Below are 24565 nucleotides of genomic sequence, written 5' to 3' on the forward strand. Positions count from 1 at the left end.
TTTTTTGTTCCACAATAAATTTTATTTAGGAAAGCAACATACAGTCACAGGTATTTCAGACAGTGCAGCAGTGTAAAGACAAATACAAAAGACACTTGGGATACAACTGGTTGCCTTCTGTTCTTCCGGACACTGGATCTCACTGTAACTAACTAGGTTTGCTTTAGCGTCGGTCAAGTTCAGAACCAAGTCTGTGGCCGCCTCTGGCACCCGTGGCCGTTTCAGCAGGCCATTTTGTGGATGAACATTTTATGCTGTTTTTTCATCTCTGTTGTTCATTCGTTCGCAAATGTGAGGGATGGTGCGGACGGACGTCACAAAAGGGAATAAGGAACGCTCCTTGCCCGCAGGGGCTCACACTCTTATGGTGAGGCAGTGACGTAACCGGTTGGCCTAAGATCGTGTGGCGAGTGTTATCAAAGGTGCGAGCTCAGTGTGGTGCAGGGACCACAGGACGGCCATCTGACCCAGCTTTTGGGGTGGCCGAGAGGGCTTCCTGGAGGAGGTGAGGCCTAAGATAAGGAGACCTGGACAATCAGGAGGCGTGTCAGCCAGGCAAAGTGAAGACCTCCCGGTTCGAGTCTGACCCTTTTCTCAACACCTCATTTAAGTCCCTCATCTGACCTGTCCTTCCTCCTTTGAAATTCTACATCCCACGGTCGGTTCTATTCACAAGTCCCTTCTTTGCACTGGTGGTGAATTTCCACACGCACACACCTCATACGAGGATGCTGTCTCCTCGAAGACGGAGACTTTTCACTGCACCTACGACTATGTGTTGGACAAGTGGCCGCCTGGCGGACCCTGGCTGGGAGACGGATGGTGTTTGTGCGAATCAGCACTTCTCCAGCACCTGGCTGGAGCCGGGAAGGATGGGGAGGGTGGCTGTTGCAGGTGACGGGGTCTGGGATACGCCAAAGATACACAAAAGGAACCACACCCACTAGGCTGCTGTCAGGACCAGAGTGCTTGGAATATTTCTCTTTTTACTAATGCGAAATGCCAGACCACAGAACTGTTCTCAACGGCACAGTCGTTTGGAAGAAAGGAGCAAACAAGTACTCACGGCAACCAAAAACCAGACAATAATTACGCGGCGCCCACTGCCCCCAACACCCTCGGAACCCACGGGCCCTGAAGACGGCCGGCAGCTCAGTCGAACGTGATCCGGAAGCTGCGCTCCTGCTCTTTGCGACGCCCCTCGCACACCTTGGTCACCTCCTCCACCTTCCTCTGCAGCAGGGCCGAGTTCTGGTCGATCCACTGCAGCGAGTCCATGTGCGCGTTGAGGATCTTGCAGATCTGCTGCAGGGGGTCGCTGGTGTCGGCGGGACCTCCAGACGTGTTCAGGTGCTCGATGATGTCCTTGAGGTCTTGGGCCATGCGCTTCAGCTGCGCGTCGATGTTCTCGGCGAGCTTGTAGGTTTTCTCGCGCTCCTCGTCGGCGTGCTGCAGGTAGACGGTCCCGCTCTGCTCCTTGACCGACTCCTCCAGCGGGCTCAGCAGGTCTTCCAGCTCCTTCTGCTGAGACAGGATGAAGTCGAGCTCTTGGTCCAGCCTCTTCTGGTCCAGCTTCACTTTCTCCACCTCGCGGTGGAGGGTAGTGATCTTCTCCCCGTTCTCGATCAGCGTGCGGTCCCAGGCGTTGACCTGTGTGGCCTGCTGCAAAAAGTGCCGCTCCTGGTCCTCCAGCTCCAGGCTCCACTTGTTGATCAGACTCTCCAGCTGGGCGTAGGTCATCACGGGACTGGCGGACGCCCCCGTGGGTGCACCGGAGCCAGGAGGCGCGGTCGCGGCAGCCGGTGCGTTGCTGGCGATCCCGGCCGGTGCGAGTGGCTTCAGATTCAAGGCAAAGCCGGTGGTGGTGGTGGTGGCCGCCGTGGTGGTGGCTGTGGCAGTGGTGGCAGCGGCAGTGGATGTTGTCGTGGAGGAGGTAGAAGCCGCCCCGGGGGCCTTTAAGCTGAAGCCCAGCGCTCCGGTCCCGGGTGCCGCAGCTGTGGTCGACGGGGTACAAAGGGAAAGCCCGGTGGTGGTGGAGGAGGCTGGAGCGGTCGCTAGCGAGGTGAACAGCGTGGGCCCGGCGCTGGTGGTGGCCGCGGCGGGTGCAGGAGCAGCTGGCTGAGTGGCTCCTGCTCCAGTGGTTGCCGGAGTGGCGGGAGTGAAGGGCAGTCCGCCCAGTGCCGTGGGCTGGGCCAAACTCCCCATGGAGCCAATGTTGAAACCGGAGGTCCCGCTCTGGGACGTGCTTCCGCCTATGAACGAGAATCCCCCCGGTGTGGTGGACGGAGCGGCAGAGGTGGTGGTGGAGCCGAACACAAAGCCAGCGGATGCCGTGCTCTGGCTGGAGGTGACAGCGCTCGAGACGGTGTTGGTGAGGGTGCTGCCGCCGAGCCCAAAGCCGCCAGGGTGAGCAGTGGCTGGGGTGGCGGCTGCATTGCTCAGGTTTAGCTTCGGAGCGCTGATCCCTAAGGAGAATCCCGTTCCTCCCGTAGCAGGAGTTGTGGTTCCAAAACTGAACCCTGGGGTCTGTGTCGCCGGAGCTTGGGTGGTGAGCGAGAACAGGCCAGTAGAAGGGGTGCTCGCAGCGGGCTGGGAGGGAGTCCCAAAGTTAAACCCGCCAGTGCCAGACGTAGAGAAAGAGAAGCCGGTAGCAGGCGTGGTTGTTGCCGTCTTTGCGGTGCCAAACGTGAACCCGCCTGTGGGGGCCCCAGTGCCTCCAAAATTAAACCCGCTCATGGCTCCAGATTCCGGCGGCAGCGGCTACTCTGACTCCCAGAGCAAATCCCTCGGTGTCTGCAACCTTGGGAAGATTTTCAAAGCACAGTAAGTCACATGATCAGATGGCAGTTTGGGAAAGGCAACCTCAATGGCACGATGGAGCGTGTGGAGGGTGGCGGGACTTTGCATAATTATAATACGTGCTCGCCACCCTGCTCCCTGCTACAGCCCAGACAGGCCCTGTTAAACTGGCAAAGAAAGATTCGGAAGCATAAGCCGGTGCCCTGGGGGTCAGGTGCTCGGGGCTAGATGTGCTTGGGCCGTGCGCAGCCAGGTTCAGCACAAGCAGGAGTATCCGCTGCCGTGGAAGAGAAGGCCAAAGAGCAGGCACCTGAGCTGACCTCAGCCCCGAGGAGGGCACACAAAATAACACCTGGAGGACCGGCTGCCCAGGATACCGTGCCAACCACAGGTGGGAGGTGGTGGGCGGTGGGCTGATCTGGCCGAGTGCCACGCTGACTGCCCTTCTGGACTCACAGAAAGGCCCCAGAAAGCTGAGCTGCACGGCAGGGCCTGAGGTGGCGAAGGTCCCATCTGTGCACACCCCTGACCTGTTAGGAGGATGGAGGGCGTGTTGGCGCATCCCTCTGCCCTCCTTCTAACTCGGGGGTGGACAGGAGACCCCAGTCGGCTAACTCAGACCTCCCCTGGGACTGCTCTCCAGGCACTCAAGAGGAGGTGGCCTTCACCTGCAGGTGTAGGGCACAGAGGATGCACATGTGGGGCACCCCCCTCCTTTTCGGCCATCTGCAGCTGAGCTGCCACCAGAGAGAGTGACAGTGGGGAGAGGGAGAAAGTGATCACGTGCCCAGAGGATCTACACGTACTCAGAGGCCCCACCCCATCTTCCTTAGAAGCTCCATGAGCCAGCACAACCCTGTTCAGTCTAAGCCGACTAGATTTCTACAATTTCTGACTGAAAAAGACCCAAGCAGAGTCACCTGTTAGCTGACGCAGGGGCTGCTCACAGACGCTCACTCTCACTAATACCTGGAGACAGGGATTCTGTCCTCAAGACAGTGGGGTGAGGACAGTGGGGCTCAGAGGGCTGCGGTGACTTGCCCAGGATCTCCCAGCCAGCAAGGGGTGGAGCCAGGAGCTGACCCCAGGCCACGGGCCTGTTTGCTGACTTCTACTGGCCCAGCATGGGTGCCGGACAACAGGGCACTTTCTCACACCAAGCGAGGGGATTGATTAAGTTTTCGGTGTAAGGGAAGAGCTGCGTTACACCTACCGACAGACTCTTACGACACACAAGAAACCTAAGAAGTGACAACAAAGGGACCTGGGCAGAATGCACATCACTAGTGCAGTGTGATCTCAGCTGTGGAAGACAGAACTTTCAAGGAGGGCGGGAAGGGCTAAACGGCTGATGGGCATTAAGGAGGGAACTTGTTAGGATCAGCACCGGGGGTTACAGGTAAGTGTTGAGTCACTAAATGCTACTCCTGAAACCAATGTGACACTGTATGTATGTTAACCAAACTAGAATTTAAATAAAAATTTGAGGGGTGCCTGGGTGGCTCAGTCAGTTGAGCGTCTGACTTCGGCTCAGGTCATGATCTCATGGCTCATGAATTCGAGCCCCGCGTTGGGCTCTGTGCTGATGGCTCAGAGCCTGGAGCCTGCTTCAGATTCTGTGTCTCTTTCTCTCTCTTGAAATAAATAAACATTAAAAAAATTTTTTTAAATAAAAATTAAAAAAAAAAGAAAAAAAAAAGGAGCACAGGAAGGAGACACACCGATGTGGACAGGGCCCATCTTTGGGTGGTGGGACTACATCATCTCCTTTCTACTTTGATGTTTGTTCTGTCCGTACAATGGAGGGACATAATCTATAAGCCTGGCGTTTCAAAGAGGCTCAAATTATAGGGTGTGGATTCAGTCTGAGGAACCAGTGAACTTATGCAGCCAGGTTTTAAAATCACAACTCAAGTAGGATAGATGGAGTTACTGAATTAAACAAGCCTCCCCTAGGCTGGCCCTGCCTCAAAGGTGACTGGGGCTGGGGTGGGGCCAGACCGAGGTGGGGAGGTGGAGCTGACCCTGAAGGTGGTGGGAGCCCTGAATAGTTTCCAGTGGAGTCAGTATGGGAAGTGCTATCAACCATGTGGTCCCCCTGAAGATGCCCACACCCCAATCCCTGGAACCTGGGAATATGCTGCTGTGTGCGGCAAAAGGAATTTCCAGGTGTGATTAAATTAATGGTTTTGAGATGCAGAGGAAGTGCCCCAAGCATGGGAACACACAGGCCTCTAGAAGCTAGAAAAAGGTGACAGCAGGTACCCTGCTGACACCCTGCTTTTAGCCCTTTTGAGACTGAATTCGGACTTTGACCTCCTGAACTGTAAGAAAATAAATCTGTCATTTTAAGCCACGAAGCTGCTGTAAATTTGTGAGAGCAGCCATGGGGAAAGAACACGGTTGGAAAGCATAAAACATCTGACAGACCTGAGGTAGGACCTAGTGGCTCCCTAGGGCTCCGGTTTCAAACGAGGGGCAGGAAACCTCTCTGAGACTCAGTTCCCTTATCAGGAAAGTGGGGCGGCAGCTACTGGGCTGAAGCGAGGCCAGCATCCGTGGGATGCAAGTTAGGGTGCTCGTTATCACTGCGGCCGTGCGCAGGCACACGCTTGAAAGTTTTACTTTGGGGACAGCCTCTGGAAGCTGGTGAGGAAAGAAGAAAAGGAGCCCAGGAGGGGCCGCAAACACCCAGCTGTAAAGAAGTTCTTCTGAAAGAAACGCGGGGGTTGAGGCCGACCTCAAGTTTAACGCGAATTCACGGTAGGCTGCCACGAGATGTAGACCCCGGGGGGATTTCCAGGCAGCCAGGTGTGCCCGGCACCGTGCTACGTACACTCTCCCTAGCCAGACCCCCAGCTAATTTCACACCGATCCTACAGAGAGGTCGGGATGACTGTCCCCCGGCACAGATGGGAAAAGAGAGGCTCAGATGGAAGTAACTTGGCCATTCTTATCCCACAGTGGGCCCTGAACCCTGCCTTGGGCTGTAAGCCCCTCTTTAGTTCTACCCTGTCAAACAGGTGCACCCGGTCACAGGGCAAGCAGCCCCGCTTTGGGGCACGGACGCTATTCTGCACCCCAGCCTCCATCCAATACCCGCGTTTCTTACTTCCCTTTCATCCAAGACAGCAAAGGTAGTTCGGAGGCAAGACAGCTCCCTGTCCTGAGGCACGAGGTCGGTTCTTCAGACTTCAAGACCTGTGTTCGAACTATGCTTCCGCTGCTAGCCATGGGGCCTGGGGCAAGTTATTCCTGAGCCTCTCCAAGCCTCAGTGCCTCCCTCTGTAAGGAGGACAATCCCCTCCCACCGTGAAGAACAAGGTCACAACCGAGAAGCCAAGTGCCTGGCCCAGGGAAGGCATCCCCAAGTCCCGATTCCTTTCCCCTCTCCCTCTTCAGGACCAGTTTTACTTCTGCAAGGGTCTCCAGGGATCCTCTTGTGGCCCGGGTCTGAAGAAACCTGTGGCGGCTGCCCCTCTCCAACGTCCACTGCACCCTCTGCCTTCCTGGCAGAGCCTGCCATTCCGTTCTCCTGTTCCGCATAGACACGTGCCTCTAAGGAGAGGACCTCGGGGCTGCCTGGTCTAAGCCTGGGGACCTTGGCTGGCTGCCCATCAGCACCTCTGGGGGCAGGTTCTTGGGGGCGGCGCCCCGGCCGTGGCATTTTTATAAAGCTCTTCCGGGGGGGTTCTGGGAAAGGGCCCTTCTCTCCCGCCACAGCCCCCAGGGCCTCCGGCGCCCCGCACTGGACCCCTTCTTCATGAGAGCCCAGCTCCCCACTCAAGTGCCGTGTCAAGCCAGGTCCGTTCGGGTTACTGGCGGCCAACAGCCTCCGAACAGCTACCACCTACGCGTCTCAGTTCTCAAGACCTCAGCCCCACAGAGCTTCTATGAATAAGCTGCAGCTAAATTTTTCCACAAGAGCATTTATAAAAAGGTCTCTGTAGCTGTTAAAAAATTAAAAGAAAAACAATTTTCCGTGGGGGGCTTTTGTGGCTTCATGGTTCACCATTTATTAAATGCCTCACGTGTTTCTGATTGTACAGGAGCCAGGAGCTACTCGCAGTGGCAAACACACGCCGACTCGGCCCCACGCTTTGCACTTTCGATGTATTATTGCTCATTTACTCCTGAGAGCAGGTCCCTTTCCTAAGCCAGGAGAGTGAGGCCCAGAGGTTACTTAAGCCATGGCCCTCGTCCTTGAGGTGGCCAAACGTGACCTTCAGTACCAGGGCACCAGGCAGGGACAGGACCGGGTCGCGTGTTGTACGAGCAAGGACAGGTCCTCACGCTGGCCTGGGCTCTGGGGAGCACTCTCCTGGAACTGAGTGTGGAGGGGAGATGTGAGATCAGCCAGGATCGGCCAGGCGGGAGGGGAGAAGGGCCTGGTCACGGGCACAGAGAGGCTGAAACCGCAGGCGTGTCTGTGCACACAGTGAAGGGTGGACTCGGGAGGCCCGGATTATCCAAAGAAAAGACTGGCCCGTGTCTGGCTCCTGGGAGATAACCTCCAAGCCCCCAGAGCATCCTGCCAGCCTGCCCTCGGCAGGGGCCGGAGACCAAGTGACGAAGATCAGTCACACAGATGCTCCGTGCCTGTGTGAAGGTCCTGGCACCAGGGCTCAGGGGAGCATCCCTGGAGGGCAACGCTCCACGTGTGTGGTCACACAACGGTGCCTGGAGAACCAAGCGCGGGGCTGTCGGGCCAGCTCCACTGGGAGACGAGCGGGAGCTCACACCTGGTCTCTCCCAGACTCTGCCCTGTGCATCTTTTACCTTTGTGGACTCTCATCTCCCTTTTGCCGTGACAGGGGCAAAATCTAACGGGTTTGCCGAGTTTTAGGAGTCCTTCTAACTAATCAGTGAACACAAGGGCGGTCTTGGGGACCACGGTGCACAGTGTGTGTACAGCACCACGTGACGGGAGCTGTTGGTCAAGAAATGACATGCTGATGCCTCAAACTTGGTTTCGAGGCAGCCAGGGAGGCACTTCACGGGTAGGGAGACTAACATCGCAGATCTACGTGTGGGGAACGGACTGGAGAGGCCGGGGTGATGGTCTAGGCCCGAAGCCAGAGCCAGGACTCTGAGGACAGAGGAGAGAGAACCGCGGTTTGGGAAATGTAAAGAAATGGAGTGATGGCTGTGCGGGGCTGTCCCAGTTAACGGGGCCGTCAACCAAGACCAGGACCTTGGGAGTCTCTCACAAACGTGTCTGAAAAACATACACTATTTCAAGACTTTTCCACTTTCACCAAACGGGCAAACTTCCCTACAAGAGAAGCGGACAGTGCTCGGGCCAGGTGCTGAGGGCTAGATGGCCACAGACGTGACGCCCAAGTGGGCCCGGAGTGAGGAGGGGCTGCCACGAAGTCACCGAGGGAGTCGGTGACAGAGCGGCCTGCGCTGCATCTGTCCTTGTTTTTCACACCACATCCGTCCGCCCTCACAGCCCAGGAGAGCCCGAGATTCTGACCACCCCCAGCCCCCGCCCCGGCTTTGAAGACCACCGTTCTCTGCCACCGCCTCCAACTTCACTCAGGTCCACTAACCTGACCTGTGCAGTTCCTTTGCCACTCCAAATCCCAACTCAGATTGTCTAATTTCTTTACTCTATTACTTACTCAGCCCTATTCTATGTACAGGGATGACAACGGAGACAAACCAAACTCTCTGCAGTGCAACATTCACTCATACAACAGATATTTGTGAGCACCTGCTATGTCCAGGCACCGTTCGAGGCCCTGGGATTATGGCTGTGACTGAGACAGAGGCTCCTTACTCTCATGAGGCTTGTATTCCAGCCAAGGAGACAGGAGAACAACGAACTTCACAAAGGAATTATACAGCATGCTAGAATAGGCTAAGCACTATGGAGGAAGCAAAAGTGGGGCAGGGAAAGGGGAACACGGTGGCGGCACGGGGGCAAAGGGGTTGACTGAGTCACACCGAGGGAAGAGCTACAACAAAGTCCTGGGTGGGACATGACGACAGGCAGCCAGTGTGGTTAAGGTGCAGGGGCCACTGTCCCTGCACCTGGGACTCTCTCCCTCCCTGTCCCAGCCCCTTTCCTCTATCTGAAACAGGGGTGTTTGGGAATGAATATGGAGGGGGAAACCTCAGCCTTGGACTGAAAGGAATGGAAGGATTGAGAAGGCAATGGGGGGAGGTGGGGCGTGTCTATGTGATAGAATAATGGCCTTCATACGTGTCCAGCCCCCTAGCCCCAGAACCTGTGAATAGGAGACCTCACATGGCAAAAAAGGACCTTGCATGTGTGATTAAATTAAGGATTTCGAGATGGGGAGATCACCCTGGATGGCAGCATGGGCCCTGAATGTAATCACAAGGGTCCTTAGGTGGAACGGGAGGTGGCAGAAGAGTCAGAAGGAGGTGTGACCATGGGAAGAAAATTCCGAGAGATGCTGTGTTGCTGGCTCTGAAGACAGGGCTTGGGCCACAAACCAAGGAATGTAGGGGGTCTCTAGAAGATAGAAAAGGGGGCGCCTGGGTGGCGCAGTCGGTTAAGCGTCCGACTTCAGCCAGGTCACGATCTCACGGTCCGTGAGTTCGAGCCCCACGTCGGGCTCTGGGCTGATGGCTCGGAGCCTGGAGCCTGTTTCCGGTTCTGTGTCTCCCTCTCTCTCTGCCCCTCCCCCCCTTCATGCTCTGTCTCTCTCTGTCCCAAAAATAAATAAAAAACGTTGAAAAAAAAAAAAAAATTTAGAAGATAGAAAAGATGGATTCTCTCTGAGTTTCCAGAAGGAATGAGATCCTGTGGACCCATTTCAGATTTCTGACTTCTAGAACTGTAGGAGGATAAACGTGTGTTGTTTTAAGCCACTAAGTTTATGATCGTTTGTTACGACAGCAATAGGAAGTGGACAGAGGAATAGGGGAGAGAGAACAGGAGGGCCTCAACCTAGATACATGGCTGGGAAACACATCCTAGAGTTGGGGTCGAGAAAAGGGCTAGAGCGAGAGGAGACAGGGCCGGGGCAGGTCTGCCTCTGTGCATCAGGACCAAGGCGGGAGGCTGCTGCAGTCGCTGGGCCCCGGCAGCTGGGGAGCCGGTGGGAAAAGAACATGCAGCTGCGATTCTGAGAATCAGGATGTCCTCTGCTGCTGGGGCGACCTCATCAGCGGTGTGGATGTGTATGAAACCCAGCAACAAGCCATCTGTGACAGAGGGAGGGAAAGGTGGCCTGGGGGCACCAAGGTGGGCTCATAATGGTGATGGTGTCCGCCCACAGGATTTCTGGCTTTTGTTCACTGTGGTTATCCCCAGCACCTAGAGCGGTGGCCGGCATGCAGCAGGCGCTCCGTAAGTGACTGTGACCGACTACCTGGTAACTCAGAACTACCACTTACAGAGTGCCACCTGTCATGGTACTGGGCCAGAAATACTAGGTAGCAGCCCGACGAATCCTTTCTGGATGGGAAACAGGATCAGAAAGGTGATGGGACTTCTTCAAGGTCACACAGCAGCAAACACCAGTCCCAGGATGGGAATCCAGAGCTTTCTGGAGCTAAGTCCTGCTGTTCTGTCTGGAACATGGGAGGAGGAGAGGTCAGAATTAAGTCTTGAAGGATGAGTGAGGTTCTCTGGGCAGACAGGTCACCGCAGGACCGACACACATACAGGCAGCTTCTCTATAGCTATGGCGGGAGCAGGGGGAGCTGGGGGCCAGGTCACAGAGGCAAACTGCCTCTAGTCCATCTAGCAGAGACAAAGCCATGATGCTGCTTCCTTTTCTGATCCTAAAGCTGGCCTTTGTCTTCTCACCTCAGAAGCTTAAGTGACCGACCCTTCCACACCAGGCTCACCCCACTGGGGTAGAGATAGCGGCTGTCCCCTCCTTTACACCTGTTCTACTCCACTTCATTTGGGGCAGCAATAAGTCAAGCCAAAGGGCTCTATTTCCTAGGGCTCCTCGGTGGGGCTTGGGATTGTGAGTCCAGGGTTTTCTAGTCCACTGATGGGCCAGGAGAGGGACTGCAAGCAGTAGGTCAGCAGGGGTCATTAGAGGTCCAGACTGTGGGGGCACCCGGGTGGCTCAGTCGGTTGAGTGTCCGACTTCGGCTCAGGTCATGATCTCGCGGTTCGCGAGTTTGAGTGACTGGGCTCCGTGCTGACAGCTCAGAGCCGGGAGCCTGCTTTGGATTCTGTGTCTCCCTCTCTCTCTGCCCCTCCCCTGCTCACGCTCTGTCTCTCTAAAATAAACAAACTTAAAAAAAAAAAAAAAAATGTCCAGACCGTGGACTTCTGTGCACTCTGAGGACAGGGGCCTTGGCTCGTCCTTTTCCACGAGTCACCTGGCAAGGCTCTGCAGCCCACCTGCCAGAGCCCCTGCTTCTCCACTCCTAACCCTGGGATCTTAGATTCTAAACTCACCACCATGCCTGTTTCCTCATGTGAAAAATGGGGGTTGTAGCTCATGAATCATGTGGTCTCTGTGAAGATGAAACTGTCTGATCCACCTCAGGCACTAACCACACGGTACACTCTTGGGGCCCAGGAAAAGCTACTCTCTTATTATTCCGGGAGCAACTGGAACAGATGCTCCTGACATTTCGGCCCACAGCCACCTGGTGGCGCTGCCAACAACGCCAAGTCCAGGTGGCGCCCAGGAAGCAAGGATGAGCCATCTGGGTGGGAGCCACCCTTTCCCCCCAAGAAATTAGCAATTTAATGGGGAGACTCTGTTATCTCCCGGGTGGAGATTTAAAATAAAATGAATGAAAGAAAGAAAAAGAAAAGGAAGACAATTAGCAAGTTAAGAACTTGCAGGAAGTGTGATCACAGGCACAGAAACCAGAGAAGAATCAAGGGGAGCAGGAGAGAAAAGGGGGAAAATGAGAGACTGAAGGGACCTTCGCCTTTGGCCCCCATGGGCGCAGCCAGGGAAATCTGGTCCCCACTGAGGCTCAAACGCCGGCTGGAGCCTTTGCCAAGTACATCAGTGCAGGAACTCCCCGTCCAGTCTGCTGCCCCCGCCCCCCACAAACGTCTCCCCTGGGCTGTCTCACCAACATGCGTTCGTCGGCCACTCACCCCAAGTCCACCAACTCTGCTTCTTAAACTTCTCTTGAATCGGTTCCCCTCTCTCTCGGAGTCAAAGAAAACCCCTCTAACCCACAGGGAACAGGTGAGCTCACAGAGCCTACCCTACGGGAATGGAAATCAACTGATAAGCACAGAGCTGAGCAGACCGTAACCAAGACAGAGTCTCCACTGTTCCAGGCTGAAGAGGCAGCAGTGAGGGGGTGTGCGGCCAGACTGGGGTGCAGTATGAAGCCACAGGAGGGCTCTGTGTCACAGGATCTTGTTTTGAAGGACCCCCACCCACCCCGCGGGGGGCTGGGAAGGAGGGTGGCGGTCGGGTCCGGTCACTCTTCGGCTCTTACACAACCGCCCTGCCCGGTGGGCACGGCCAACCCCAGGTGCAGGAAACCAGGAAACGGAGCCTCTGGGAGGGGCAGGGATGCCTTCCTAAGCGAAATGGGCAGCAGGGAAACCTCAGTGCTCGCCACTGCCTAGAGGCCTTTCTCTCCGCAGTACATGGTGTCCCCGACAGAGAGGGCAGGATAGACACCCACCTCTCACCTCCTTAGGCCGCTTGGGATTCTGGTCCTAACTTCCTCCAGCCCGCCCCTCCCTGAAGACCAGCACGCTCGAGGCCCTTCCACCCCCAGGTGTATCGAACTTGTGTTAAATATTAGACACCTGTGAGGAGATGCCAAGCAGAAGGCGTGTCTGTCCCTCTGTTTGCTCTTCAGGGGGAGGAGCGGTGGAAAGCCTCACTGCTTGTCTCACTGCTGCCTGTCTCTTCCTTCTCCCAGGCGGAATGCCCTGACCAGGTCCCTAAATGTCCCTGCATGCTAACTGCTACGGAAGCTTTGTCACACGTGTTCCATTTCTCTACCCACCGACGTGATGGCTGTTTTAGAAATTTTTAAAATTCTTTTTGCGAGCAGTCTGTTCACGTGGTTCTACATTCGAAAGGGAAATACCCTGGTCTCCGTCTTCCCCTGTCCCCACAGCCACCAGCTCTCCTCCCTGGAGAAACGTGGCTAGGTCTCCTGTGCCGCTTGTCAGACTTCTGATTCATTTAAGCAAATTCAGTGAGCTCTCTACCCCTTCGCACACAAAATGTCATGTGCCGGACGTGCTGTTCATTTTTCACTTCCTAGATCTTAGGATTCCTCTTAAGCAGGCTTATTATCCTCGCTGGAGAGAGGAAGAAACAGGCTCTCAAGAGGGGAACCACCTTGGCCGAGGCAACGACATCCTGCCTCAGCTGCCTGCTCCTGTGGGCTGCCTCCAGCTGGTACCTAAATGCTTCTTGGATTCGATATTCCCAACCTTCTCTCTCCTCCCTTCCTTCCCCTGAAAATACTAGTTTACCCTAAGAGAGCACTACCCAGCTAATTAGCAGTTACATTCTCCTTTACTCCAACACCCATAACTACATCCAAAGGAGCTCACATGGCAGGAAAAACAGCAGTTTTCCCATAGGGAAAGCAAATCAGGTTAAGACATGCACGGAAAAGAAGTCAGGAAACAAAAGAAGAGTCAATTAAGAAAGATTTTAGAACAATTCTTAGTATATTTTGTTTCTCTTCTACTGAAAGATTTTTTTTTCTAACTGCATTAAAAAATGTTTATTTTTGAATATTTCTTTCTTTTTTTTTTTAACGTTTTATTTATTTTTGAGACAGAGAGAGACAGAGCATGAACGGGGGAGGGGCAGAGAGAGAGGGAGACACAGAATCAGAGGCAGGCTCCAGGCTCTGAGCCATCAGCCCAGAGCCCGACGTGGGGCTCGAACTCACGGCCCGTGAGATCGTGACCCGAGCTGAAGTCAGACGCTTAACTGACCGAGCCACCCAGGCGCCCCCCAAAAAATGTTTATTTTTGAGAGACAGTGCACACACGCGAGCATGTGCGCAGGGGAGGGGTGGGGTGGGGACAGAGACTCCTAAGTGGGCTCTATGCTGACGACAAGAGAGCCCGATGTGGGGCTCAAACTCATGAGCTGTGAGATCATAACCAGAGCTGAAGTCAGATGCTTAACCGACTGAGCCACCCAGGGGCCCCTAGCTGCATTTTTAACATTCATATTTTAACTACAGAATTAATACATCAGTCCTTCCTTTAAAATAATGTCTTGCACATCACCAACAAAGCTAAGATTCTCTTAACACTACGCTCCACCCTGGTGCCCACACCTGTGAGGTAACCGCTGTTAAAAGCTGTCGCATATCTTTTATCTGCAAACTTGTGTGTGCATTCAGAGCCTGAGGAAATGAAATGACTCCGATTTTTCTTTTCCTGAACAATATGGCAACAAGCATGCTCATTCACACCTTTGGCACAGGTGCATTTTTCCAGGATGATCTCCAGAAGCAGAGTTGCTGGCTGTGGACACTTGCAGTTTGGTTTTACTGGGGATGACCAAATTGCCCTCCGACCTGCCTATACCTGTTTTTATCCTGACTGGCAGTTCCTAAAGAGAATCATTTCCCTACAACTTGCCAGCACGTGAGATTAGGAAAGTCCCACCCATCTGATGTACCAACTGCATTTACTAAAAAATGATAAAAGCACTAACCATTCAGGGGCGCCTGGGTGGCTCAATCCGATAAGTATCTGACTCTTGGTTTCGACTCAAGTCACGATCTCATGGTTTGTGACATCGAGCCCCGCATCAAGCTTTTCACTGACAGCACGGAGCCTGCTTGGGATTCTCTCTCTCCCCATCTCTCTGTCCCTCCCCCACTCAAGCACTCACTCTTTCAAAAAAAAAAAAAAAAAAAAGCACCATTCAGCACTCATTATATGCCAGCATGTGTTGGCACTAAGTCCACTAAGATGTAGAACAGGACAGACCCTGTGCTGGGCAAACAACGACAGTAATATATGGTATGGCTACCATTTTCATGAAACCCAGAGTGATATTTAAATATGAAAAAAAAACTTACCAGAATGGAAAACAGATACTCAAAAACTTGTACACAAATATTCACAGGAGCATTATTCCCAACAGCCAAAAGGTACTCTCATTGCCTCCGTTACTGAACTCCAATCCCACCTGTTCTTGAGGCCTAAAGTACTCCTGCCTCAGGGCCTTTGCACTTGCTGGTCCCGTCTCCTGAAATGCTCTCCCTTAAGTGTCCCCACAGTTCACTCCTTTACTTTCTTCAGCCTTTGATCACCTACTCAGTGAGGTTTTCCCTGGCTATCCTTAGAACTTAGCACCATCTGAAATAATATACTGACCTCACGGATCTCATTTATTGTCTCTCCATTAGGATGTCGGCTACATGAGGGGCAGCATTTTTGTCTGTGACTTCCACTGCTGTATTCCCAGTGTTAGCAATGGTTGCTGGCCATCGCAGGCACTCACTAAATGGTTGTCAATGGCACTAAATGGATGTCAATGGCATCCAGGAGTTTCTTTGTGCCAGGTGCTCTTTGTATATGAACTCCAACCATGAGACAGGTACCATTACTATTTCCCTTTTAGAGTTAAGTAACTTGTCCAATGTCAGCATGAACTTCAAAGTCAAGATGAATACAATAAGGTCTTGGGGCACCTGGGTGGCTCACAGTTCATGAGATGGAGCCCTGGGTTGGGCTCTCTACTAACAGTGCAGAGTCTCCTTGGGATTCTCACTTGCTTTTTCTCTCAAAGTAAACAAACATTAAAAAAAAAATTTTTAGGGGCACCTGGGTGGCTCAGTCGGTTAAGTGGTCGACTTTGGCTCAGGTCATGATCTCACGGTCCGTGAGTTCGAGCCCCACGTCGGGCTCTGTGCTGACCGCTCAGAGCCTGGAACCTGTTTCAGATTCTGTGTCTCCCTGTCTCTCTGCCCCTCCCCTGTTCATGCTCTGTCTCTCTCTGTCTCAAAAATAAATAAATGTTAAAAAAAATTAAAAAAAAAAAAAAAAATTTTAGGGGCACCTGGGTGGCTCAGTCAGTTAAGTGTCCGACTTCAGCTCAGGTCATGATCTCAGTTTGTGTGTTCAAGCCCTACACTGGGCTCTGTGCTGATAGCTCAGAGCCTGGAGCCTGCTTTGCATTCTGTGCCCAGCCCCCTTCTCTGCTCCTCCCAGACTCGTATTGTCTCTCTTTCAAAAACGAGTATTAAAAAAATTTTATTTTTAATTTAAAGGGGTGCCTGGATGGTTCAGTCAGTTAAGCGTCTGCCTTCGGCTCAGGTCATGATCTCATGGTTCATGGGTTCGATCTCTACATCAGGCTCTCTGCTGTCCGCACAGAGGCCGCGTTGGATCCTGTGTCCCCCCGACCCCCACAAAAAAATAAAAGACTTAGAACCTACTGGAAACCTAGGGGAGATGACTACCTTCACCTGGGGGATGGGTAAGGGGAGGGCCACGGAAACCCTCCTAGAGAAGAAAAAGGATATTTAAGCATAGTTTTGAGGAACATGGAAGAGTTGGGGTAGGGAGGGGTTAGATCAATACCTCATTCCAGGCAAATGGTCAGACAGGCAAGGGCCTGCCGCCTTATGGAACAGTGTTAAACACCCTACGTTAAAACCACAAGATGCCAGAGAAAATACACAAATGGCCAATAAGCATAGGAAAAGATGTTCATCATCATTGGCCACCGGGGAATGCAAATCACAACACAACGAAGATACCAGGTCAGACCCCATAGGATGGTAATAAAGATGGACAAGGAGTGTTAGCGAGGATGTAGAAAAACCGGAACCCTCATTCACTGCTAGGGAATATAAAATGGCCCAGCCACTGTGCAAGAGCCTGGCAATTCCTCAAAAGGTTAAACACTGAATTATCCTATAATCCAGCAATCCCATTCCTAAGTATCTCCCAGGAGAAATGAACACATATGTCCACCCCAAACTTGTACATGCATTATTTGTAATAGCCAGGAAGTAGAAACAACCCAAATGTCCACCAACCGATGAATGGACAAAATGTGGTATATCCATAAAATGGAATGTTATTCAGCCTTTAAAAGCAACGAAGTATTAATATATGTTACCAAACAGATAGACCTTGAAAGCCAAAGGACCTTCTATGACATGATTCCATTCCAATGAAATGTCCAGAAAGGCAAATGTAGAGACAGGTCAGTGGCTGCCTAGGGTTGAGGGATGGGGGAATGGGGAGAGAATACTAATGAATGGATATGGGGTTTTGGGGGTAGATGATGAAAATGTTTGAAAATTAGATTATAGTGATGACTGGACAACTCTGTGAATGTACTAAAAACCACTGAATTGTTCACGTTAATAAATGGATGTGCATTATACAATACCTCAATAAAAGCCAATAAACTAACCAATAGGTATGAGATGCCACGAAGTGGTTGGGAGGGCAGAAGTGAGCCTGCAGAAGTAGGCAGTGGCCAGACTCAGTCCTGACTTTACCTTGAGGGCAGGGACTGGGCAGAGGAGTTTCCAGACAGGATCTGAAATGCCCTCAGCTGTGAGGCCATCAGGGACTCCTTGAGACATGCAGTTAGGCATAGAGAGGACATTCAGACTTGGAGAGGGACTCTAAGAGCACCGTGGGTGTGCGTATGCGTGTGTGTGTGTGTGTGTGTGTAGAATCGCACACACTTGTGCTCCCTCCCCAGCGCAATCCCTGTAATCAACACCAGCATCTCGAGGGAGAGGCAGTGATGTCACTGGTTGGGGAGGAAAAGGCCCAGGCCAGGTTGTGGTAGAGACAGTTGCCATGGAGATGGTTTCTCTGGGAACCAAGTGAAAGCCACCAGAAGTGAGGGGGGCGGGCAAGGTGGCCTCGATTCTGAGAACTAGAAACCAATCACACCTACCCGCCTCTGGGTATCAATCGCCATGCTAATATTTCTGGACATTCGTTATGTGCCGGGCTGTTGGCAGTGCTTTACCTGCACCGACTGCCAACTTTATGAGGTGGGAATTATTCAAAACCCCATTTTACAGAGGAGCAAGCTAAAGCCAAGAGAACTTTAGTAACTTACTCCAAGTCACACAGGTAGTCAGGACAGACCCAGGCTATCTGATCCCAGAGCCGAGCTGCTAATCACTCACTAGCCTCTCCAACGTGACATTGTGTCCACCTTCCACACCGTGTGCCATCTCTAGCACTCCCCATTCTCTAAGGACATCCGGGGCATCTCCATCACCTTCCACACTTGTTCAGGTTTCACTCTGAATCCAATTCAGTGCTGTCTACCTCCCCGGCCACGGGCTAGACTCCCAGAGGCTAGAAGCTAAGAAGGGCATTAGCTGCTCTTTCCTGCCCCCACCTCGGGAACCTGTCCCTGCTCTGGGCGGGCGCTGGCAGAGGAGAAAGGCAAAGGGCTCTTGAACTCAGAGCGGGGCTCTGCTGGCGCTGACCCAGTGCTCTCCATCGGGCAGTCCCCACATTCATGGGGACCTATGAGGCATTCCTGTTGTGGTCCTCGGCCTCTGCCTCAGCCTCTCTCTTGCTCCCCGCAGCTCCCACTACAACTGGCCATCCCGAGTGCCGGCTGGGTTCAGGTCCTGCTATATTCCTTTGTGCTCAAGCAGCCCTGTGGGGACTCTGCATGTGTGACCCACCACACGGCAGGGACTCTCCACCTCTCTTTCCCCATTTGGAAGGATGGGCACGTTTGCTTTGAGAAAGGAAAAGCCAGGCCCTGGCTCGCTCCCGTCAGACAGAACTTCAGAGAACACCAGGCAGGGCCACTCTGACTGTGGTGGATGAGACAGAACAAGACCACTCTGGAATCCTATTTCAACACAGACAGATGCACAAACCTTGTCCAAAGCACAAAAATGACCCAAATCCCCTTCCTGGCTCAGAGCAGACGGGAGCTTCTTACCTTAACCATAGCATTAGCTGGGCTCACTCCTCCTGCCTCTAGATGAAGTGGAGATACCCAGTCCCGGACTTGCCTCTGCTGCCCAGCCTCCAATCCAGAGCCAAGCCTGCTTCCCGAACCCTTCCCAAGGCTACCTAACCCCACCCAGCTCCCATAAGAAGCTCTCCATAACACCCACTTACTGAGATGCCCCGAGGGACCCAATGGAGGAGGGCAAGAAACCCGATGTTCAACTATAGGTGCTCCTGGCAGCCTCTGGCATGAGGCGCGGACAGACGAGGAACAGACGGGGGAGTAAGACACCAGCCCCTCTGTAGCAGGCATTTGACCCTCAATGACAATTCCTGAGAGGCCTCCCTCCCTGCTCCCCACAAACACTGTCCTCTCGACTCTACATGGGGCTGGGGCTGAGCAAGGCCCTGCTCTTTCTCAATCTTGATCAGTTCAGCAGGGAGCGATGTGGTCTCAACTTTCAGCAACTCTGGAATGGAAGTACTTGGTTCTTTTTGTTCTCCGCTCTGGGCAGCGAGGATTACAGATCGGAGGGTGAGGGGGAAATCACTGAACCAAAGGTCAGGGAGGACCCGCAGCCTGAGTCTCATCCACACTCATGGTTCCTTGGAGTTTCTCTCAATCACTTGCCAACTTTTAAAACTTGGATCTCACAGGAAATGCTCGATTTCCAACTTCATAAAATCAGCAGCTCTGCACTGCAAGGTGGGGTCACCCCTGAGGTGCCTTTGGGGTTTCCCAGGGGCTCTGTTGGCCTCTCCTGAACACAGGCCCTTTGCGTTTAAGGAGAGGCTTGTTCGTTGAGCCAGGAACTGTTCTACGCCTTTTCGTGTATTATCTGTCTGCACCACTGCCCTCTGAGGGTTCTGTTATTGTCCCTACTTTAGTGATGAGACCACTGCAGCACACAAGGGCCCGGTATCTTGCTGGAGGCCACAGTTCAGTAAGTGATGGCATCTTGAGCTCTGGGCACTAGGCTGTCAACTACCTCCAGTTTGCCCAGTCCTCTTCCTATAGCCAGTCCCTGTGGGCACAGGAGGGGGCACCCTAGGGCTGGCCCTAGCTTTCATCTTCCAGATGAGGAAATAGGCTCCCTTGGGAGGTGTGATAGGCTGGATAATGGCTCTCCGAAGAGGTCTACATCCTAGTCCCCACAACCTGTGAACAGATTACCCTACCTGGAAAAAGGGAGTCTGCAGATATGATTAAACTGAGGATCCTGAATGCAGATATTCTGGATGATCCGGGTGAACCCTAATGTAATCACAAACCCTAATGTAATGTGAGTGGGAGGGCAAGAGGATCAAAGGAGAAAATGGGAGAGGAGATGATAGAAGCAAAGGTCAGAGTGATGCGAGAAGGGCCATGAGCTGAGGAACACAGGCGCCTCTAGAAAAGGCAAGAAAATGGATTCTCCCCTTGAGCCTCCAGAAGGAACACGGCCCTACAAACCTATTTTAGACTTTCGGTCTTCAGAAGTGAAAGGGAACGAAAGTGTGTTGATCTGAGCCACTGTGTTTATGATGGTCTGTTGCAACAGCCGCAGGAAACAAACACAGAAGACGAGCACCGAGGGTGCCGGAGCCAGTACAGCCATGTGGGGCCTACCCAGGCTTGAAGGGCCGTGGCTGCTTCTGCCGAGGGAGACACCGCAGGAGCAGCGGAAGGGCTCCCGAGGACTCTGAGCTACTAGGCCACGTGGCGGACCTATGCTCTGCATGCCTGGCCCCTGTACCGTCCTTTCCCCAACCGGGCTGGCCTTGGCCCTCCTGCCCTTGTTTGCCAGGACACCCACCTCCAACTCCTGCCCCCTTCCGGGCCCGCATGACCCCGGTACCTGCCCTAGCAGCTCTTCAGAGAGAATCTAGGTCCGTCTGATGCAAACTGGGTGCCTTTTCTATCATGCCAGGCCCAGTCACCTTGATTGGGAAACAGCGAGGGGTGGCTGGTGAGGAGGGCCTCCACTAGGGCAGGAAGATGGGAACAGGTTGGATAAGATGGAATTTGGCAATCGTGAGCAGCGGCAAACCTGAGGTGAAGGTCTAGATGAGGCGGCCTCCCGGCAGGCTAGGCCTTGGACTGCGGGTCAGGGACCTCACAGAGCCTAAAGAAGACAGGCTCTCCCTGGGGCTTGTGGGGTCTTGAAAGCTATGCGGTATCGTGGAGGCCTGGGCTCTAACTAGCGATGTGACTGCGCACAACCCCCTTCACCTCTCAGGGCCTCAGTCTTGCCCCCTGCAGGACCAGCAGGTCGGCCTGTGAGCTGAGGCCTCTTCTCAACACTGGTCTCAGACACTCGGGATCCCGCATAGGTGGCTGCTCTCCTTCTCCCTCCCTCGCAGCGCCGGGGCCCCTCCCCAACCCAGGCCTCTAGGGCCTCGCTAACCAGGAACTGTTGCCGGGTGCGCCAGGGCCCCCAGAGAATCCCCCCACTCCCCCTCCCCATCAAAGAGCCAGGGTGATGCAACCTGCCTGCAATGGCCACTGCACTCCCCAAGCCTGGCTCCTCCGCACTGAAAAAGAGTCCCCAGAAGCCCCGCCCATGCTCCCAGCCCCAGCTGAGGAGTTGAAGGGACTGGGGCACCTGGACCCACGTGCAAGACTCCAAGTCTTGGGGAGGCAGCGGCATTTGAGTCCTGGAGGTGCCATGGGTCTGGGGTCAAGAGGAGGTACAGGAGAGGGCTTGGGGTGCCAAGACCGGGGTTCACAGGTGCCCATGGATGACCCACCAGTCACAAATTAGAATACACCGGGAAGGGCTAGGGAGCTAAGTGTGTGAACTGGCACCCACTCAGTAGGAATCAGTCAAGCTGCTCTGATGGGACAGCTGGCACCAGGGCTGAACCGGGTGAGATCCAACAGCTAGGGAGAGAAAAAGCTGCAAGGGGCTGGGACAAGAGGACCAGGGTCCCTGCCCCAATGTCTCCTCAGTCAGCATATGTGGCATGCAGCCGGCAACATGATTCCCATACTAAGCAAGTTCATGTCCAGTAATTAACAAATATCCTACCTGGCCACCCTCTCAAAATCCCATAATCCCAGTCTACGAGACAAAACCAAATTGAGGAATATTCTATAGAATGACCAACTCTTCAAAACCGCCAAGATCATGAAAAGACTAGGAAAGTCTGAGAAACTGCTGCAGAGACCAGAGGCTAAGGAGACATGACGACTAAATGTGATACGGCATCTGGAACAAAAAAACAGCATGAAGAACAACTAGTGAAATGAGAATAAAGCATGCACTTGAAAACCCCCTTATGTATGTGGGTTCTTTAGTTGTGACCCATGTACCACAGTAATGTTAGATGTCAACGAGGGGGAAAACTGGATGAGGGGTACATGGGAACTCTCTGTACTATCTCTGTGACTTTTCTGTAGATCTAGTCCACATGTATATCATAGGACATCTTTTCAGAAAAAAACTCAGACTTTGGCGGGTAGTGGGGGGACACGACTCTCTGCCAGCAGTCCGTCCTAATCCTACCTATGGCTCAAATATCTATACTGAGAAGTAGAAGGAAGGTCGGTCCTTAAGTCTCACTTAAAAGGCTGGGCGATCTTTTAAAGCACTTACTGCTTAGCAGTGGGGATAAAACACAGCTGCCTCAGTAACAACCACCACCACTCCTTATGTAGCACCTGCTTGCCAGGCACTAACCTAAGTGCTTGACCTGAATTTATTTAATCCTCATAACAGTACTAAGATGTAGGCACTATTGTTTTGCAAACTCTACTCCTGATGTGGGGCTCGAACTCACGGCCCCAAGATCAAGTCGCATGCTCTACTAACTGAGCCAGTCAGGCACCCAAGAAGTAGGCACTCCAAACTGCCATGTATATTGCTATGTTTCTATGAACTAAACTTCATACTTTATTCTGGTACTATTCATGGAGACTGAGGCACAGGGAAGTAAGCGAAATTGCCAATAAGCTAATAAATGGGGTAGAGTCAGGGTTTGAACCCAACGACCTAGCGCCACAGTCTGTGCTTAACTGCGACTCTGTGCTCCCCAGGTAATCATGTAGGTCAAGTCCTCAAACACTGGCAGAGTGGACAGCTAGTGCTCTAAGTGAAAGTGGTCCGATCCCAAGAAGGATTTCCTGCATGTAACAGAAGCCTGCACGTCTTCATTCCCAGATACCTCTCAAGTTCAGGGTTCCCCCACTTTCTTTGGATCTCATAACCCTCACAAGCGATGAAAGCTGAACTCCAGGTGTCCTGCTGTGGGCAGATGCAAAGTGGGGAAGGGTTTCTGAAGCAAAGACCCAAAACCACCTGGGCTAGTGGAGGGCCTACTGCACAGGAAGGGAATGGCCAGGAAGCCCCTCTGTTTAGTAAAGGGAAGTGCAGATCTCACTATCTCCGGCAGGTTTGGGAAACTGATCCGGGAGGGGACAGCTGAAGCAGAGGCCCTTTTGAAAGAAGTGCTGAGGATAAGAGTTGATGGAGACATAAGCTGATAGAGAGTAAGAGGATGGAGAAAAGGCAGTTACGGTGATGATGCCGGCTTCTCTGCACCCCACACAGGGATGTGCTGAGCGTCCATCATGTACGATGGGGAAAGGTGGGGATGGCTGGAAATTACTGAGTCCTTGAAGGAGTGACCTACTAGCACATGCTGGATGTTCAAATGTCCGGGGCTTTTGCCAGAGCGGGAGGAAGGGCTAAGGGTTCCTACTAAAAATAAAATATGTTGAAAAATAAAAATGAAAATAAAAAACGTTGAAAAATAAAATAAAATACGCTGAACAGGTACATAAGAGCCCGGCTCTCGGTTTCACAGGCATCGACCTATTTGATTCTCACAAACAACCTCACCAGGTATACCTGATTTATTAATCCTCCTCATTACAGGTAGTTAGTCCCCGATCTACGAGACTAGAGACCTTGTCACTTGCCACCCTCGAAGGTCTGAGATTTGAAAGGCGCGCGATCTCATCGTGACTCACGCCAGACTCTAACCCACAAAGAGGTTTCCTAGCGTGGGGCAGTTGGGGGATGAGGACACTAGCGTGTGGCTGGCCGGAAATTCGGGAAGCAGGGGGAAAAGTGAACTGGTGCAGGTCGGGGGGGGGGGGGAGGGGGGAAGGGGACCGAATCCAGAAAATCGCGGGGGGCGGCTGGATCCCAGAGTCAGAGGAAAGGGAGGCTCGGAACCCCCGGGGTAGGAAAGATGAGGAGGGTGGATCCCCAAATAGGAGGAAGGGAAAGGTCGAACTCTAGGGGTCGGGAGGAGGAGGGGACTGGATCCCAGGATCCCCGAGAGGTAGGGACCAGGCCCGCCCCCCGGTTGGGACCTCGTGGGGTGGGGCGGAGCGCGGAAGGATCCTGGCGGGCCGTGCTGCGCCACCCGCGGTATATCTGTCCCCAGTCCCCGGGGCCGCCTCATTCCCCATCCTCAGATCACTATCTCTCCTCAGACTACCGCGACGCCATCTCCGCCCGCATAGCCCTGGCCATGGCTCTGTAGCCACGACCCCTCCGTGCCCCGGCCCGTCTCTGCGCTCACCGCGCTTGCGCTCTTCGCTACCGCCTTCTTTCTTCAGCGGAGGCCGCCGCCGCCTCTCTGTTCCACAGCCATGGAGTGAGTAACCGCTCGCCCCTCCCTCTCCAACCGCCTTTCCCGCCCTTTCGAAGCTCGCGGCCTTCTCGACCAGGTCTCGTGGGGGTGGGGTGGGGAGACGAGAGTGAGGAATCACGGTCGCGCAAGCGCAGAAGAGGAAAGACGCGCCGTCGGCGCGTGGCCAGGCATGCGCATTTGGGCCGATGGGGGGAAGGGTGCGTTCTTGAGAATGTTGGTGTTTAAAGATGGCCTGTGTGCAGGTGCGCCTGCGCACTAGCCCCTAGAGAGGGTGAGTTGTCTCCCACCCACCATCTCCTTGAGCAAGTCTGTCCG

The 24565-nt window shown here is 53.5% G+C and overlaps 3 protein-coding genes across 8 annotated transcripts in view; 1 reads left to right on the forward strand and 2 right to left on the reverse strand.

The window, feature by feature from the left end:
• The window catches only part of IL4I1 (interleukin 4 induced 1), a 37652-nt gene that overhangs the window by 12739 nt on the left and 348 nt on the right, over positions 1-24565 (reverse strand). For 4 of the 5 annotated variants that reach the window (XM_019425610.2, XM_019425607.2, XM_019425611.2 and 1 more), the window contains exon 1: positions 24179-24290. The exons of the other annotated variant lie outside the window; for it this stretch is intronic. The gene's annotated coding sequence lies outside the window, so the exon portion shown is untranslated. Of the gene's footprint in view, positions 1-24178; positions 24291-24565 lie in introns of those variants that run through there. 5 annotated transcript variants of the gene reach the window in all.
• The window catches only part of NUP62 (nucleoporin 62), a 24925-nt gene continuing 360 nt past the window's right edge, over positions 1-24565 (reverse strand). The window contains exons 1-2 of one of the 2 annotated variants that reach the window (XM_019425616.2): positions 24179-24290; positions 1-2800 (exon numbers count right to left, since the gene is read on the reverse strand). In XM_019425616.2, coding sequence (XP_019281161.2) covers positions 1153-2736 — 1584 coding nt within the window. In that variant the 5' untranslated portion in view covers positions 2737-2800; positions 24179-24290 and the 3' untranslated portion in view covers positions 1-1152. Of the gene's footprint in view, positions 2801-24178; positions 24291-24565 lie in introns of those variants that run through there. The other variant, XM_019425617.2, reaches the window with a different exon arrangement.
• The window catches only part of ATF5 (activating transcription factor 5), a 4167-nt gene continuing 3585 nt past the window's right edge, over positions 23984-24565 (forward strand). Inside the window, 1 exon segment of the mRNA XM_053905657.1 lies at positions 23984-24253. The gene's annotated coding sequence lies outside the window, so the exon portion shown is untranslated.

Source organism: Panthera pardus, unplaced genomic scaffold (assembly GCF_024362965.1).
Source record: "Panthera pardus isolate Hobbes unplaced genomic scaffold, ASM2436296v1 HiC_scaffold_18, whole genome shotgun sequence".
NCBI classification, from domain to species: Eukaryota; Metazoa; Chordata; class Mammalia; order Carnivora; family Felidae; genus Panthera; species Panthera pardus.